This window comes from Tribolium madens, unplaced genomic scaffold, assembly GCF_015345945.1.
Source record: "Tribolium madens isolate multiple individuals breed KSU strain unplaced genomic scaffold, Tmad_KSU_1.1 Scaffold_91;HRSCAF=231;Tcas5.2_LG7, whole genome shotgun sequence".
In the NCBI taxonomy this organism is placed as follows: domain Eukaryota; kingdom Metazoa; phylum Arthropoda; class Insecta; order Coleoptera; family Tenebrionidae; genus Tribolium; species Tribolium madens.
In genome coordinates this window covers 948,145-964,641 of record NW_025401063.1, presented here as the reverse complement: position 1 = coordinate 964,641, position 16,497 = coordinate 948,145, and the positions used below count along the sequence as shown (strand labels likewise).

Sequence of the window (16,497 nt, the reverse complement as noted above, 5' to 3'; positions counted from 1 at the left end):
TCTTGAACACAAACACCGGCTTGAATTTTTTTGCACAAAAATCAAGCGTCATAAGACACAGAGCTGCCACACACATATGACTAAACTTCCCTTTTCACTATTGCGATTATTTGATATTTCAGACAGAAGAATTTCATTGAAACAATTTAAACAACACTTTCTGAACATTAATCGTATCATTTACCCAACAATTACGCCAAGAAATTTTTTTGTGACAAGTTTTTATATTTATTGACATTTTAAGTGGTGGGGTTGGCAGTAAGTGTCACCAATCGTCGATTAATTATTCGAAAACCCCACTTTGGGGCTTGTTGATGTGAATAACGCCCCAATCGTGTTTTCTGTGTTGAAAAATGCGCCAGGAGAGGTGAGTTTTAGTGTTTTGTTGCGAGTTTGGTGTTTTCGTGCGGTGTGGTTGGCAGTAGTTGGTTTCTGTCAAGTGTGAGATGGGTGTTCGAGGGCTATTTCCGCTCGTAAATTGTCCAATTTCGCAAAAATTCGCCGATTTTTCTTGCAAGCGACACAAAAAGCCGAAACGCATTGTTTGATACACCACGAAATCGGGGTATTCGTCGAAACTTTGCGAAAAAGTGCCACTTTGACAGTGTCATCTGGCGGTTTTGGGTGCAATTGCACATTAAGCACACGTGAATTTCGAGGTTGAGGTCGTTTTGTGCTAATTTCGGCCGTTTTTTCACCAATATGGAATCGTGGGGTAAAAATTTTGGTTTGTTTTTGATCGCGGGGAATTTTACAAGGGGGCTGTTTCAGACGACGACAATTTCGAGCCCCCAGCTGTTACACCTGGGATTGCGGCCAACAAATGGGAGGGCGAGGACGAGGACGACAACGTCAAGGTAAAACCCCCGAGTTTGTCACCAAAAAGTCACCATTTTCCTTGCAGGAGAGCTGGGAGGACGAGGAGGAGGAGAAAGTGGAGGCGGCGCCTGTGGAGGAGCCCAAACCCAAGCCCAAAAAACCCTCAATCGCTGAGAAAATCGCAGAGAAAGAAGTGAGTTTCACGGGTGTGGGGGCACAATTTAATTTCTTGTTGCAGAGGAAGAGGAAAGAGGAGCTTGAGAGGAGGATGAGGGAGCAGGAGGAGGAGATTTCCCCCGAGGAGAGGCTCAGGATGCAGAAGGAATCGGACCTGAAAATAGCGCTAGAAACGACGTTTGGGGGCGACACCAACAACACAAATGTTTCAGGTTTAGAGGGACTCTCGCTGCCAACCACTAAAGAGGAGTTTCAGGATTTTACAGACGCTCTCTCGAGGAAACTGCAACCTTTAGCTAAAAGCACGGAATATCCGGTTTTTACCGAAAATTTACTACGAAATCTGTGTGCCACTTGTATGTTTTTTGTTCGAGTCTTAATTGACCTAATTGGTGGTTTTGCAGTGTCCTCATTAGATATTAAGAAAATTAAAAATACGTTAGATAATTTATATTTAGAGAAACAGAAAATCGAAAAAGGGGAGAAATCAAAGAAAAACAAGGGCAAAGGCAAGGCCAAATTACGACTGGATGACGGAAATGTAAGTTATAATTTTACGTAAAGTTTGTTTGAATTGTGTTTTTCAGCCCTTGTCGGCGTATGTTAACGAATATGACGATTACGACGACTTCATGTAGCAGATTGAAGAGATTTAGATAGGGTTTTAATTTTTTTTTAAATCTTCAATAAATATAACTATTGTTAAATTATATGGTATTTTTAAAGAGGTGTAGTGTAATGATCATGCAATATGGTTAACAATTTATACTTTTTTTTCACCGTTTTTGTGTTTTTCTATACTAATGTAACGAGTCATTATTTAAATTAATGATTTGCTGGTTTTTGTTGCTACGCTTTAAGGCGAATTATTGTATGGATTTGCATACAAGTTGTATTCATGGATTTGATGCAATTATTGTTAATATCAATATAATTTTTCAAAAAACTAATGCGTTTTATTAAAACAAGAGTTTCAAAATAAAAAAATCAAGTGTCATGAGACACAGGACCGCCACACATATATAGCTAAAATCCCTTTCCAGTGTTTCAATTAGTGAAATTTCAGTCACAATTTCTTTTTAAACAACACTTTTTGAAGACTCCTTGTGTCATTTTATCAATAATTACGCTTAACAAATAATTTTTGTTGGTATTCCTGACCTGAGTTTCCACAACACGAGCATTATTTCTGTTGTAAAAGTGGGAAAACATTGTTGATTACCTTAAAAACAGCCTCAAACACTTTTAAAACACGAATTATTTAAATTATCACAGATTTTAAATAATTTTTTCGTAAAAACAAACACCGGCTTATTGTCACAAAAATCAAGCGTCATAAGACACAAGGCTGCCACACACATATGACTAAACTTCCCTTTTCCCTGTCGCAATTATTCAATTTCAGTCACAATTTCTTTAAAAAAAATTAAATAACACTTTTTGAAGTCTTTTTGTGCCATTTTTCCAATAATTACGCCAAAAATTGCTTAAAAAAGTTATTGTTGTTGGAACCATGGCATCCCTGACCTGAGATTCACAATCCGAGCATTATTTTTGTTGTAAAAGTGGAAAAACATTGTTGATTACCTTAAAAACAGCCTTAAGCACTTTTGAAACTCGAATTATTTAAATTATTACAGATTTTAAACAACTTTTTCGTGAACACAAACACCGGCTTGAATTTTTTTGCACAAAAATCAAGCGTCATAAGACACAGAGCTGCCACACACATATGAGTAAACTTCCCTTTTCACTATTGCGATTATTTGAAATTTCAGGCAGAATTTCATTGAAACAACTTAAACAACACTTTCTGAACATTAATCGGATCATTTACCCAACAATTACGCCAAAAAAAATTTTTGTGACAAGTTTTTAATCAAGTCTCATAACACGAACACTATTTTTTAGTAAAAGTTACAAAACATCACGGATTATCTTAAAAACAGCTTCAAAAACACAAATTATTTAAATTATCAGATTTTCAACACAACACCGGCTTGAATTTTTTGTCACAAAAATCAAGTGTCATAAGACACAGAGTTGCCACCCCACATTACTAAAACCCCATTTTTGGCTTGAAATTTATTTATTTATTACACAACAAACGCAAAATCTGTTTTTGAACCCCTCGTGTGCATCTTTCGCCTATTATTCGATTAATTACGCCAATAAAAATATTTTTCAGTCTTGTTAACGAAATCCCCTAGTTTTGGTGTGGCAGCACTGCCGTTGAAAAATTTCAAATCGTGCTCATTTAGGTTAGAAAATCCGAAAATCCACGCTAAATGTTCAATTTTTCTCGGTTTTTAGGCCACAATGTACCAAATCCTGGTGGTCCCCTGCCTCGGCGAGGTTTCCCCCTTGAAATTCAACGTTTTCCTGTCTTCCGTCTCCGGAGTGGCTTTCTTCACCGCTTGGTGGCTCCTTGTGGGGCTCCTCGCCGAAAACCTGCTCTACTATCACGAGTTTTTCCCCGTTTTCTTCTCCACCATGGCCCTCGTCCTCATCAACATGATCCCCACAAGTCTCATCCTGGAGCCCCAATTGCACTACACGACGAAATGCGGCAGTCTCATGGCCCGAACCTGTCTTTTCATCGGTTTTATGATAGCCTTCGGGGCCCTAATCGGCGCCACCTACATCCTAATAAACAACTACATTTTAGACACAACAGAGTTGAACAAGTGGCCCGGTTGGAGCGTTTTTTTGCAAAATTTGCTCGTTTTTAGCGCCACTCTTTTGCTAAGATGTCGAAAATCGCTTGAGTATTTTTAATAAGACGATTAAAAAGTGATCAGTGTGAAATTGAGTCATTTTTGGGGCCGTAAACCGTCATTATTTAACGGTTAGTGATGTGTTACAAAAACAGGAGATTATCGTGAAGGCTGAGTGCAATTATCCACTTGTTTTCTCTCAAATCAAAGCAATTACCATTTTCTTGTATGGGAGTTATAAAGATATCTTTATTACCGGTCGAGGTTTATGATTATGTTAAATTGTTTTCGATACAAACTGGTTCAAAGACCAGGGAAAAACTCGATGGGGGCTTATCTCACTCGAGAATCGACGACTGCATTTAAACTACTAATGGAAGTCGAGATTTTATCGCTTTGATGCTTTTTAACGCGACGAAACGTTTGTCTTATTGTATATCACTTTTTGTTTCGTAATGTTGGTAATTGTAGTAATTACAATAAATTTACATATTTTCCCACAAATCGTTATAAATCACTCATTAATATTATATAGGGTGTGTCAAAACTTGCGCAAGAACATGGAAAAAATTCTTTCTGTCAAAAAAATTTGACATTTGATTTTTTTATGTCTCTGAGGGGCGAGTTATGGCTCATTCTGTAGATAATCCGTAATTAAAAACGTTCATCGCCAAAACAGTCGATGAATAAAAACGAAATTTACCAAAATAGGAATAAAAAGTATAAAACAAAACGTTGCAACACTAACACCGTGCATGAGTAAAATTGGTCAAAACTAAATGATAAAATAGTAATCTACCGTGTCGGTAATGGTAGTAATTGCAATAAATTTACATATTTTCCCACAAATCGTTATAAATCACTCATTAATATTATACAGGATGTCAAAACTTGCGCTCCATTAAAAAATTTCAACCAAGAACATGGAAAAAATGTTACAAAAATTCAATCTGTCAAAAAAWTTTGACATTTATTTTTTGACATTAGAATTTTTTATGTTTCTGARGCGCGAGTTATGGGGTATTCTTGGACAATAATTATTAAAAACGTTCATCGTCAAAACAGTCGATTAATAAAAACGAAATTTACCAAAATAGGAATAAAAAGTATAAAACAAAACGTTGCAACACTAAAACCGTGCATGAGTAAAACTGGTCAAAACTAAATGATAAAATAGTAATCTATCGTGTCGGTAATGGTAGTAATTGCAATAAATTTACATTTTTTCCCACAAATCGTTATAAATCACTCATTAATATTATACAGGATGTCAAAACTTGCGCTCCATTAAAAAATTTCAACCAAGAACATGGAAAAAATGTTACAAAAATTCAATCTGTCAAAAAAATTTGACATTTATTTTTTGACATTAGAATTTTTTATGTCTCTGAGGCGCGAGTTATGGGGTATTCTTGGACAATAATTATTAAAAACGTTCATCGTCAAAACAGTCGATTAATAAAAACGAAATTTACCAAAATAGGAATAAAAAGTATAAAACAAAACGTTGCAACACTAAAACCGTGCATGAGTAAAATTGGTCAAAACTAAATGATAAAATAGTAATCTACCGTGTCGGTAATGGTAGTAATTGCAATAAATTTACATTTTTTCCCACAAATCGTTATAAATCACTCATTAATATTATACAGGGTGTCAAAACTTGCGCTCCATTAAAAAATTTCAACCAAGAACATGGAAAAAATGTTACAAAAATTCAATCTGTCAAAAAAATTTGACATTTATTTTTTGACATTAGAATTTTTTATGTCTCTGAGGCGCGAGTTATGGGGTATTCTTGGACAATAATTATTAAAAACGTTCATCGTCAAAACAGTCGATTAATAAAAACGAAATTTACCAAAATAGGAATAAAAAGTATAAAACAAAACGTTGCAACACTAACACCGTGCATGAGTAAAATTGGTCAAAACTAAATGATAAAATAGTAATCTACCGTGTCGGTAATGGTAGTAATTGCAATAAATTTACATATTTTCCCACAAATCGTTATAAATCACTCATTAATATTATACAGGATGTCAAAACTTGCGCTCCATTAAAAAATTTCAACCAAGAACATGGAAAAAATGTTACAAAAATTCAATCTGTCAAAAAAATTTGACATTTATTTTTTGACATTAGAATTTTTTATGTYTCTGAGGCGCGAGTTATGGGGTATTCTTGGACAATAATTATTAAAAACGTTCATCGTCAAAACAGTCGATAAATAAAAACGAAATTTACCAAAATAGGAATAAAAAGTATAAAACAAAACGTTGCAACACTAAAACCGTGCATGAGTAAAACTGGTCAACACTAAATTGATAAAATAGTAATCTACCGTGTCGGTAATGCTTAAGTAGGCATAGTATAGTATAGTAAATTTCAAAATACCGATTTTTATAATATCGAAATCACATTTTTTTAAAATTGGCCCTTTTGTTAAATTGGCAATCTAACCTCAAAATAAGATATTAATTAATTCTTTAGTCTTAATCAGTGACTTCTTCAAACATTAAATGAAAATGTAACTTTCGGTGTTTCTATTCTTCGTTTGACTGAAGATTTCGGTATTTGTTAGTGTTCTAATAAAAAAAAATAATAATGTTACATAAAATCTTTACTTATTTTCCTCCTATACTATGTAGAAGTATATCACCAACCACTGTATCAAATATCGAAAGTATTTGTTATTCATAGAATATTTTGTCTACTACCATGCCGGACAAAAAATGGGACGTAAAAACTTTGACTACTGTTCACCAGAGGGCAACGTAAGAAGTACTCTTTTAATGAAAAAATACAATGTGATCATTTCATTTATCGCAAAGTTGGCAGCACTTAGCCCGCCACCTCTAGTGTCAAACTTAGTCGCAAAAATAATTAAATTGTGTCAACAGTTGTGACAGGCGTAATAGATTTTTTAATTTGATATATGAAGTACTTTAACCCAACTTTTTCAGTATTGTTATTTTTGATAGATATGTACAGTTGCGGAATTAAAATTTCGGGCAGTATTTTTCTGTCACTTCACTACCTTTTATTGTCATCATGATTGACATTTGACAATTAAACTTTTCTGTCAGTACGCTATTTTTGAAAGTAAATAAGAAGTCAAAATGACAAAAACATGACAAGAGTAACAAATGAGGTTATTAATGTAAAGGTTGTTTTAGAGTTTACATTATGAAAATGACAATACTGCCCGAAATTTTAATTCCGTAACTGTACCTAAAAAACAATTGTATTTTTAAAGTCGGTTTTGCACAACTCATTTTTTGCAAATTTACACTGGAAAGTAGCCACTATGAATTAATGTTAGATAATTTTCTAAATTGCAAAAATAGACCACAAATAAACAAAAATTATATTTTATTATTATGATATCATGTGTTTGTTAAAAAATCGCAGTAGGCGAACATATGTCGTCGTACGTCTCGTACACCAATCTGTCACGTTCACAACTGAAATGAATTAATCAAAGACGTACAAAATATTTGTCAAAACACTTCGGAACTGTGGCGACATCTAGGAGTTGTTGAATTAAAGTTTTACCGACATGGTAGATTACTATTTTAGCTGCAATGGTAACCAATGCACGGTTATATTGATGAACGGTTTAGGGATTTATTTTTTGACATTGCAACGTTTGTTTTTTTTTTTCATTTTGGAATAAATGAAATTTTTTAGTAGATTTCGTTTCAATTTGTTTACTGTTTTGATAATGAACGTTTTTGTTCATCACCCAATCGCATCCACATTCTTTCCATTTAATTAACCCTTTTATCGCTTGTTTGTAAAACGGCTAAAATTCACCAATTCTGACACTTAATCCTCAAATAAAAAAATTACAGTTGGCACCCCCTACGAGTTATTAATTAATTCCAATTTTGACAAAATTAAATTACAGTTTTGTGTTATTATTCAATTGCATTTTTTGGGTTGGTAGTGCCCAATGTGTGACATTAATGACATCTGTCATCGCAAAAAGTCGAATGAGAGCCGTTCTGTTGGAACAACGGCCCAGCCGGCCGTTGTTCCAACGGAAACATAGAATTGAGCGTTGCCGTGTCGAGTTTTCCCTGCCGTGAACAGTCGCTCTGCGGAGGTCTCTAGTCTACCATGTGCTACAAGGATGCGCCCCGCGCCCCTCTCCGAATTAGCGCTGCTTAATTAGACAAACGGCCGATAAGGCAGAAATCGATTTTTGGACAAAACGTCAAATTTTGACAATTAAAACCATGGCAACGGCAAGGGCGCGACAATTTAAAGTGTGAAAAAAGTCGGAATTACAATGTAACAAACTGAGCTCAAACCGTAATGATATTTAATATTCTGGTGAGCTGCGTTCGCCGAGGATTCCATTATACCACGTAATCCAATCTAAATAGTGTTGGGAGTCTCGTTTGACACTCGTTTCGACCAATGACGAGAAATTATGAACTTATCTTGTAGCACTTTTTTATAAAGAATCCGAAATTCAAACAAAATACAGGCTGTTCAATTTGAAAAAATGCAAGTTTGGGGGGTAACACAGTTACAAAACACTCGGTATATACCAAATTGTTCGCAAAATGTGGCCCAAGTAGTGCTCTCCAACGTTGCCAAAACGATTTTGTGCCATTTTTTCAAACAAGAGCACAATTCGCATTTTCGCAAAAATTGGGACACCCTGTATGACGAATAATTCGATTTTGGGTACTAAAATGGCCATTAAAGCACTCGTTTGAGTGTATAGAATTTTATTGTTTTAAGGTTGGCACCAAAACTAGTGCTGTAATAGATAATTACTTCAATTTTCACGTCATTATTATTTGAGTGCTGAAATGACTATTAAAGCACTCGTTTCTGTAGCTACTGTCAAATTACTATGTTAGTGGGGAAATTTGAAAAAATGCAAGTTTAGGCTGTAACACAGTACAAAACACTCGGTATATACCAAATTGTATGCAAAATGTGGCCCAAGCAGTGCTCTCCAACGTTGCCAAAACGATTTTGTGCCATTTTTTCAAACAAGAGCACAATTCGCATTTTCGCAAAAATTGGGACACCCTGTATGACGAATAATTTTGAGTACTAAAATGGCCATTAAAGCACTCGTTTGAGTGTAAAGAATTTTATTGTTTTAAGGTTGGCACCAAAACTAGTGCTGTAATAGATAATTACAGATTTGTCAACAAGAATTGAACTTTTAGGAAAATTACGTTTTTCATGTTGTTTGTAACTAGAATTTTTAGAAGTAGTTTTGTATGTCTAAGGTTTGTTACTCCTTGTTGTTGTCAGTTGATGTTTTCTGTCAACCTGCTGTCAACTATCAATTAAATTATTTATACTTAACCTAAATTTTGACACTATATATCTTTTGTTTGTCACCAGAAACCAACTTAACCAAATTTATGGCAACCTATTCACAAATATTCCTAAATCCTAGGGAGTAATCTCTTGTTGATACAATACTTGAATTTCACGTCATTATTATTTGAGTGCTGAAATGACTATTAAAGCACTCGTTTCTATAGCGACTGTCAAATTACTATGTTAGTGGGGAAAAAGTCTGATTTCCTCGTTTGCAAAATATGTAATAAATACTTGAAACGTTTCCCTGTTATGTTGGTACTCTGCAATTTGTGCCTTTGAAAGCACCTCTTGCTAATGGATGAGTTCGATTTCAATTACTCGAACAAGACATGCTATCTAGATGCAACTCTTGAAGTCACGTGATTGAACCATATGGGCAAATTTGACAAATTACACTACGATTATGTTTTGTTTTTCCATAAAACGTACATTATTTATCGATGTAATAAAATTTAATTGCCATTTGACTTTGGGGTGATTCCGCGCGTTAGGTTGGCAATGACAGTCAAAATCGAATCATGTTGTGTTTGATGATTTACTTACTCGAAACAGAGGAGAGATAATGAACGTGGAAAGGCCATTAATTAGCAATTTTTATTAATTAAATTGTCGAACCACGCACACACCTCTATTGATACACGCCTCAAACACTCGAAAATCAAGTGGTTATTAATTTAATCTTGAGAGGGTTTGAGATGAGTGTCCCAATTCCTGAAATTCGAATCATTTCGAAGCCACCCAGTATGACTCCCCCTCCCCCTCGCCCATCTCGAATCGCTTTGTTGGTCGTTCGGTCGTTTCCGCTGGTGTTCGTGTCGTTTCCGAGCGGCGATCCGCTAGTTCGCCGCCTTGTCTCTGTGGCGAACAGTGTGTGTGTGCGGTGCCAACTGTAAAAAATCAAGAAAATCGTCGATTTGGGTTGTTTTTGGGCGATGGGCAGTGTGGAGTGTGTTGTAGGTGTGCATTGTGTGTGTTGTTAGTGGTCGTGTAGTGCCCTTTGGGATTACTAGTGTGTTTTTTCGGCGGGATTTGGCAGTCCTGGTGAGTGTGAACCACGCCTAATATCGCGATTTTCTTTTGTCCGACGAGGAGGAAGACGTCTCGCACATCTTCAACTGACGCCTGCTTCCGGACACGTTAATAGAGGTTGTCTCGCTCGGGAGTGGAGATAACGATAGTTCGTGCTCTCTCTTGTCGGTAAACAAGCGTCGGTCGATGGGGAAGCCATTTTGTTGCTGGGTTTTTCGAAAATACACAGACGGCCAACACGACAAAAACAAAAACACTAAGTTACTTGTCGTTTCATTAATATTTATCGTTAATGCGCGAGTTGGCCACGACACGCCCTTGGAGACGCTATTTTGACTAAAACAAAATTAGTGTTTTTTTTTTAGGGGATTTTGTTTTTACTTGATGATTGTGTAATTAATTGCTTCCTCGTGTTTATGTAATTAAGTTATTTACAATGACTGTTATTATCGGACGCACTCAAGTAATAAAATGACAATAAAACGAGGTTTATTTTTGAACTGTCAAATTTTGATGTGGCGCCAAATTTGAATTTGATTGAACAAGGCCGAACGTATTTATACAGGTGTTGCCAACAACATGAAAAAATCATGTCTGGAAGTTGGTAAATTTGTTTTGTGTGTTTTTTGTTGTGGTATGCTTTGTGAAAAGAGCCAACTGTGTTTATTATTTTTTTTAGAAAATGTTCCAAGATTTGTTTTTCTTTTTCCACAATATCGATTCCTGCAAGTGCATAATTGATGTTTCAACGTATAATTTGTCAAGTTAATTATTAATGGGCTATTCCACCCACGTTGTGACAGTTAAAAAGTTTTATTACCTTCTAACAATTTAATCACTCATGTTAACAGTTTATAAATCTGTGTGTATTAATAAAATAAATAATTAAATTCGTGTCACGGTTCAAGTTTGCGAACATCTAAATTGCAAATAATGCGAAAACGCCCAAGGAACGAATAAATTATCGCTAGAAAGGGGAATTTTTGCTTAACAAAACAATTTTTTTAGTGATTTTTAGTACGATTGGTAGCACTGACGTTTCTAAAAAAAGGCACGGTGACATTGCTACCAAGCTATAAACAATGACATGTCAAACGAGTGCTTTAATAGCCACCATTTTAGCACTAAAATTTAGGCTCAATAGAAGATTGGTAGCACTGACGTGTCAGGTGACATTCTACTAAGCTTTAAACCGTGAAGTCCTGTAATATCAAATGTCAAACGAGTGTGCTTAGTACAGTTGACGTTTCTAAAAAAAGCCGTACGGTAACATTGCCGCCAAGCTTTAAACAATGAAAACCCTATAGTCTCAAATGTCAAACGAGTGCTTTAATAGCTGCCATTTTATCACACGGATTCGGCCTTAATAAAAGATTTTTGGAGTAGTTTTTATTACGGTTGGTAGCATTGACACACACGGTAACATTGCTACTAAACTTCAAAAAATGAGATCCTATAACCTCAAATGTCAAAACAGTGCTTTAATAGTCGCCATTTTAGCACTCGAATTCAAGCTCAGCATATTTTTTTTTTGTATGGTTGGTAGCACTAACGTGTGTAAAGAGGGACGCAATGAAATTCTATAACTTCAAATGTCAAACCAGTGCTTTAATAGCCGCCATTTTAACACTTAAATTTGGGCTTAATAGAGGATTTTTGTGGTAATTTTTAGTACGGTTGGTAGTACTGACGCTTCTAAAAAAGATGACATTGCTGTCAAGTTTTAAACAATGAGATGTCAAACGAGTGCTTTAATAGCCGCTAGTTTAGCACCTGAATTTGGGCCCAATAGAGGATTTTTGTGATTTTTAGTACGGTTGGTAACAGTGACGTTTCTGAAAAAAGGCGCATAGCACATTGCTACCAAGCTTCAAAAACTGAAATTCACTAGCTTCAAATATAAAACGAGTGTTTTAATTGTCGCCATTTTAGCACTCGAATTCGTTTGTGCTTCGGTTTTTGATAAATGTCAAAACTAGATTGCTTGGTTGGTAGCACTGACGTTTTTAAAAAGGGCCTCGCGATAACTATTGCTACCAAGCTTTAAAAAATGTCAAACGAGTGCTGTAATAGTCGCCATTTCAGTTACTCGAATTCGGGCCCAATAGAATTTATTTTTTTTTCGTAATTTTTAATACGATTGGTAGCACTGACGTGTTTAAAAAAAGTCCGTATGGTGACATTGCTACCAAGCTTTAAAAGATGAAATTCTACAAGTTCAAATGTCAAACGGTTGTGTTAATAGCCGCCATTTTAGTTGTGTTTCGGTTTTTGACATATGTCTTGAATAAATTGCTTGGTTGGTAGCACTGACGTTTCTGTAAAAAGGCACGCGGTACATTGCTACCAAGCTTTAAAAAATGAAATCCTCTTGTTTCAAATATCAAACAAATGTTCTAATATCGCCATTTTAGCACTCAAATTTTTGACAAATGTCTTGATTGGTGGCACTGACGTTTTTAAAAAGAGCCGCGCCTTAACATTGCTGCCAAACTTTAAAAAATTAAATCTTCTAGCTTCAAATGACAAACGAGTGCTTTAATAGCCGCCATTTTAGAATATATAGAATTTTTTTTAGTAAATTTTAATACGATTGGTATTATAAAAAAATGCCGTGTGGTGACATTGCTACCAAGCTTTAAAAAAAAAACTGCAAGTTCAAATGTCAAACGAGTGTTTTAATAGTCGCCATTTTAGTTGTGCTAATTGCTTGGTTGGTAGCACTGACATTTTGTGATAACTTTGCTGCCAAATTTAATAAATGAAATCCTCTAGATTTAAGTGCCAAACGAGTGCTTTAATAGCCGCCATTTTAGCACTCGGAATTCATGTGTTGCTTGATTTCAATTTTCCACTTGTCGCCCTTTTGCCTGAGTCAGTGATTCCCCCAATCGTCAAAGACAATCACCTGTTTCACTTTCCTAATTGAATGTTTCGGTTTAACCCATCAACACGTAATTATCAAAGTTCAAAGCCGACTTCGATAATCTCAATTTCGTCGCTTCGCAGGTGCGAAAATACTAGGAATTTTTTGCTTTCTAATTTGAAAAGCCTAGAAGGTAAATAGTGCGATTCCTGTCTAATGATAGTAATTGTGTTAAAAGCTTTGAGGTAAAAATCCGATGATCAACGTTTTTTTTTTCATTTCATTGTTTGTTATTTCGGTTATATCGAGTTAATAATTATTATAATGATGGAATTAAATTGTTAGTCGAAAGTAAGCTAATGTTGTGCACAATGACAAGTTAATCTCGACGTAATTAATGGTTGGATAATTTTCTCTCTCTCTCTCTATCATGGGACGTAATTAGCGGTTGTGGTATAATGGGAAACGTCATGTTGGTAGTGTGGTGTACCACGCCTTGCGATATTTTAATTAGAGAGACGAATTTACGCCAAAACTACATTCCGCGAATAAGTGAGTGATTTATAAAAGGTAATGAGGCGATGGGTGTGTTGCCTTGACCCCAATGGGGCCATTTATTGCGATGTTACTGCAAGGGTTGCAGGTTCGAACCCGGGTTGGGCCACTTTTTTTTCGTTTTTAGAACAATGTTTTTTTTTCTTTTTTCTAAATTTGAAACGTAGTTACATCATCTATAAAGACTTTTATAGATTTTTTGACTAAAAAAAGTATTATTTATAGTAAAAATTATGTAACTGACTCTAATACGGTAGGTAACGCTTTTGATACAATATTGGAGCAATTTATTCAAAATTTGGAGGTTCGAATCCAGATCAAAGCAATTTTTTTCCGTTTATAAGACTAATTATATAAAAAAGTGATCAAAACAATGTCGTTTTGAATTTAGTTTGGTAATTTAGCCCATCTGATACAAAATTAGAAAATAAAATACAAAAATCGCAGGTTCGAAGCCGGGTCGCGACAATTTTTTTTTTTGTTTTTAAAGTAATCAAAAATGTGCTAAATGATACGCCAGTTTTTAAATTAGGGTCACAGTAGCCTGTGATTTTGAAATTAAGTTGGCAACATTGAAAAATGTGGAAACAGACAAGAGAACGTAGATTTTATATCTTCTGTCTTTGTTTTACGAATTACAGACCACTTTGATCAGATTTTAAAATAGTTGTGATGGAATTTTGCAATTTATTCTCAAAGTTGGTAGTGATGTCAGTGATGGTAAATGTACTAAAGTCAAAACTGATTTTTTAAACATCAGTGCTACCAACTATTGAAAAATTTCCAATTTCAATTTAAAAAAACAGAGGTTTTATAATATGAAGCCCAATAAGTTGTTTTACGCAAAATCCGTTTTTTTTTTCAAAATTTTGGTTGTTCGAATCCGGATCAAGGCATTTTTTTTTCTGTTTTTAAGACTACAAAAATAATTCTATAAAAAAATGATCAAAACATTGTCGGTTTGAGTTTAGTTTGGCAATTTAGCGCACTTGATACAATATTAGAAAAATTTATACAAAAAACGCAAGTTCGAATCCGGGTCGTGCCAACTTTTTTTTAATTTTTTTTTCAAAAGTAGCAAAATAATTCTAATAAAATTGATTACAGTGGTGTAATTAATCACCAGACTAGAGATTGAAGCAATTTGTTCAAAATTTGGAGGTTCGAATCCGGAGCAAGCCAATTTTTTTTTCCTATTTTTAATAAAAATAATTTTATTAAAAATAATCTTGATTTGACTTTAGTTTGCTAATTTAGAACATCTGATACAAAATTCGAAAAATTTATACAAAAATTGCAAGTTCGAATCCGGGTCGCGACAATTTTTTTTGGTTTTAAAATAATAAAAATATGCAAAGCTGTCACAGTAGCCCATGATTTTGTCTCTATTTTATTTTCTGTCTATATCACAGATCAGATTTTAAAATAGTAGTGATGAAATTTCAAACTTAGTACAGGGCAATTTATTTTTTAACAGTTGGTAGCGATGTCAGTTATGGTAAGTCAAAGTGATTTTTAAAACATCAGTGCTACCAACTATTGAAAAATTTTCAATTTTAAAAACAGAAGTTATTTTTGTTAGGTTTTTTATAGCTTGGAGACAAAATCTAAAGGTTCGAACCCTTATCAAGCCAAGTTTTTTTCTTTTTTAAATAAAAAAAAAAAAAATTAAATTAGAACAAATTAATAAAACTGAAAACCAAAAAGTAGTTTACATTTTTTAATTTGAGCTGACCTGTGATTTTGACATTAAGTCGAAAGAATTTGTTTACAGTGTTGAAATGGCTATTAAAGTACTCATTTCAGTTATTTTTAAACGTCAGTTGTACCAACTGTGGCATAAAAATAACCCGTGTCACATTTCGAAACCTTTTAAATGCAAATTTCCCGTTGTGAAAAAGCCTGACTCACACGGTAAAAATCCCTGTCTTATTATTTGTGTCTAAGAAAGGGTACCCAGTTTCTACCTGCTTCACTACCTGAAATCTGAGTCAAAAACCCGTCGAAAAACCCATCCTAAAACGCAAATATTTAGTTTATATAACTAAAGAAACAAATTGCTCAATGTTGGAACAAACGAAAACGCAATTTACATAATATTTGTAAAATGTCAAGTTCCCACCTAATAATATGACGGAAACAATGTCAGAATAATAAAAAGTAAACCAGATGTTGTTGGAAAAGTGTTCAAAGTACGCCAAGAATCTCGCAAATCAATTAAAACGGTTCAACGAGTCGGTAATTATTCTAATAAAGTGGATTTCTCATCCAATTAGCAGCGGCGATTTTTGCACAAATCCACAACAAACTTCCTTATTGATGAAGTTGCGATATTTGAAACGTTTCTCTCTCGAAAGAGATAAAATTGCATTTTTACGACACAGTTTTAGTGTCTGCTGAAAATGTAAACATGGGCCGTATTTTCAAAGAGCGAACGTTTGCCAATACTAAACAAACAAAACGAATGGTTTGACGACGAGGAGGAGGAGGGTCATTATAAATATAACACTCGTAAATTGGTATTGTGTTTCCCCCATTCGAGTTCGTGCTCATTCAAACGAACATAACTGAAATCAAACTGTTAACCCAGTTGCACTAAATGCGCATTATTCGATACAATCTAACGCCCTGGAATGTTTACGTAACGCTTCGATGGACGATTTGAGCGACTAAGTGGAAGAAGAAATGACTTCGAGGAGAATTTCTTAAGAATTTTTAAAAAGGGCGATTTTTCTAAAAAAAGCTAAGAAAATTTTCCATTTGGTTAAAACTGCCTAAAGCACTGAATACGAATAATTAAATAGTATATTGCAATCGAGTTGGGAAATAATCGAGAAAAATTCTTTTAGAATTTCGACAGAAATTCACTTTTTTAGGAAAATGAAATCGGACTTAAAAATGTGCGATTTTTCCAATAAAATCTACAAGTTTATCAAAACTTTCTAAAACACTTCATTGATTGAATACGAAAAG

General features: G+C 34.5%; 3 protein-coding genes across 3 annotated transcripts in view; all 3 read left to right on the top strand.

Annotated features, from left to right (window-relative positions):
* Positions 1 to 396: 396 nt before the first annotated feature.
* On the top strand, positions 397 to 1,942 carry LOC123011055 (eukaryotic translation initiation factor 3 subunit J). Its single transcript, XM_044408319.1, has 6 exons — positions 397 to 715; positions 772 to 857; positions 905 to 1,012; positions 1,058 to 1,352; positions 1,401 to 1,537; positions 1,584 to 1,942. The coding sequence occupies exons 1-6, from the start codon at positions 703 to 705 to the stop codon at positions 1,632 to 1,634; spliced, it is 690 nt and encodes a 229-aa protein (XP_044264254.1). The 5' UTR covers positions 397 to 702; the 3' UTR covers positions 1,635 to 1,942.
* A 1,275-nt stretch (positions 1,943 to 3,217) lies between these two features.
* LOC123011283 (transmembrane protein 50B-like) lies at positions 3,218 to 3,973 on the top strand. The gene is made up of 2 exons (XM_044408652.1): positions 3,218 to 3,257; positions 3,310 to 3,973. The coding sequence occupies exon 2, from the start codon at positions 3,316 to 3,318 to the stop codon at positions 3,772 to 3,774; it is 459 nt and encodes a 152-aa protein (XP_044264587.1). The 5' UTR covers positions 3,218 to 3,257; positions 3,310 to 3,315; the 3' UTR covers positions 3,775 to 3,973.
* Positions 3,974 to 9,909: 5,936 nt separating this feature from the next.
* The window catches only part of LOC123011703 (zinc finger protein 609-like), a 62,637-nt gene continuing 56,049 nt past the window's right edge, over positions 9,910 to 16,497 (top strand). Inside the window, exon 1 of the mRNA XM_044409287.1 lies at positions 9,910 to 10,115. The gene's annotated coding sequence lies outside the window, so the exon portion shown is untranslated. The remainder of the gene's footprint in view (positions 10,116 to 16,497) is intronic.

Bases quoted from the DNA above. Each gene is read 5' to 3' on its own strand.
- LOC123011055 (XM_044408319.1), top strand. The intron at 1,353-1,400 runs GTATGTTTTTTG...GTGGTTTTGCAG, and splicing joins ACGAAATCTGTGTGCCACTT to TGTCCTCATTAGATATTAAG. The intron at 1,538-1,583 runs GTAAGTTATAAT...TGTGTTTTTCAG, and splicing joins TACGACTGGATGACGGAAAT to CCCTTGTCGGCGTATGTTAA.
- LOC123011283 (XM_044408652.1), top strand. From the start codon at position 3,316: ATGTACCAAATCCTGGTGGTCCCCTGCCTCGGCGAGGTTTCCCCCTTG.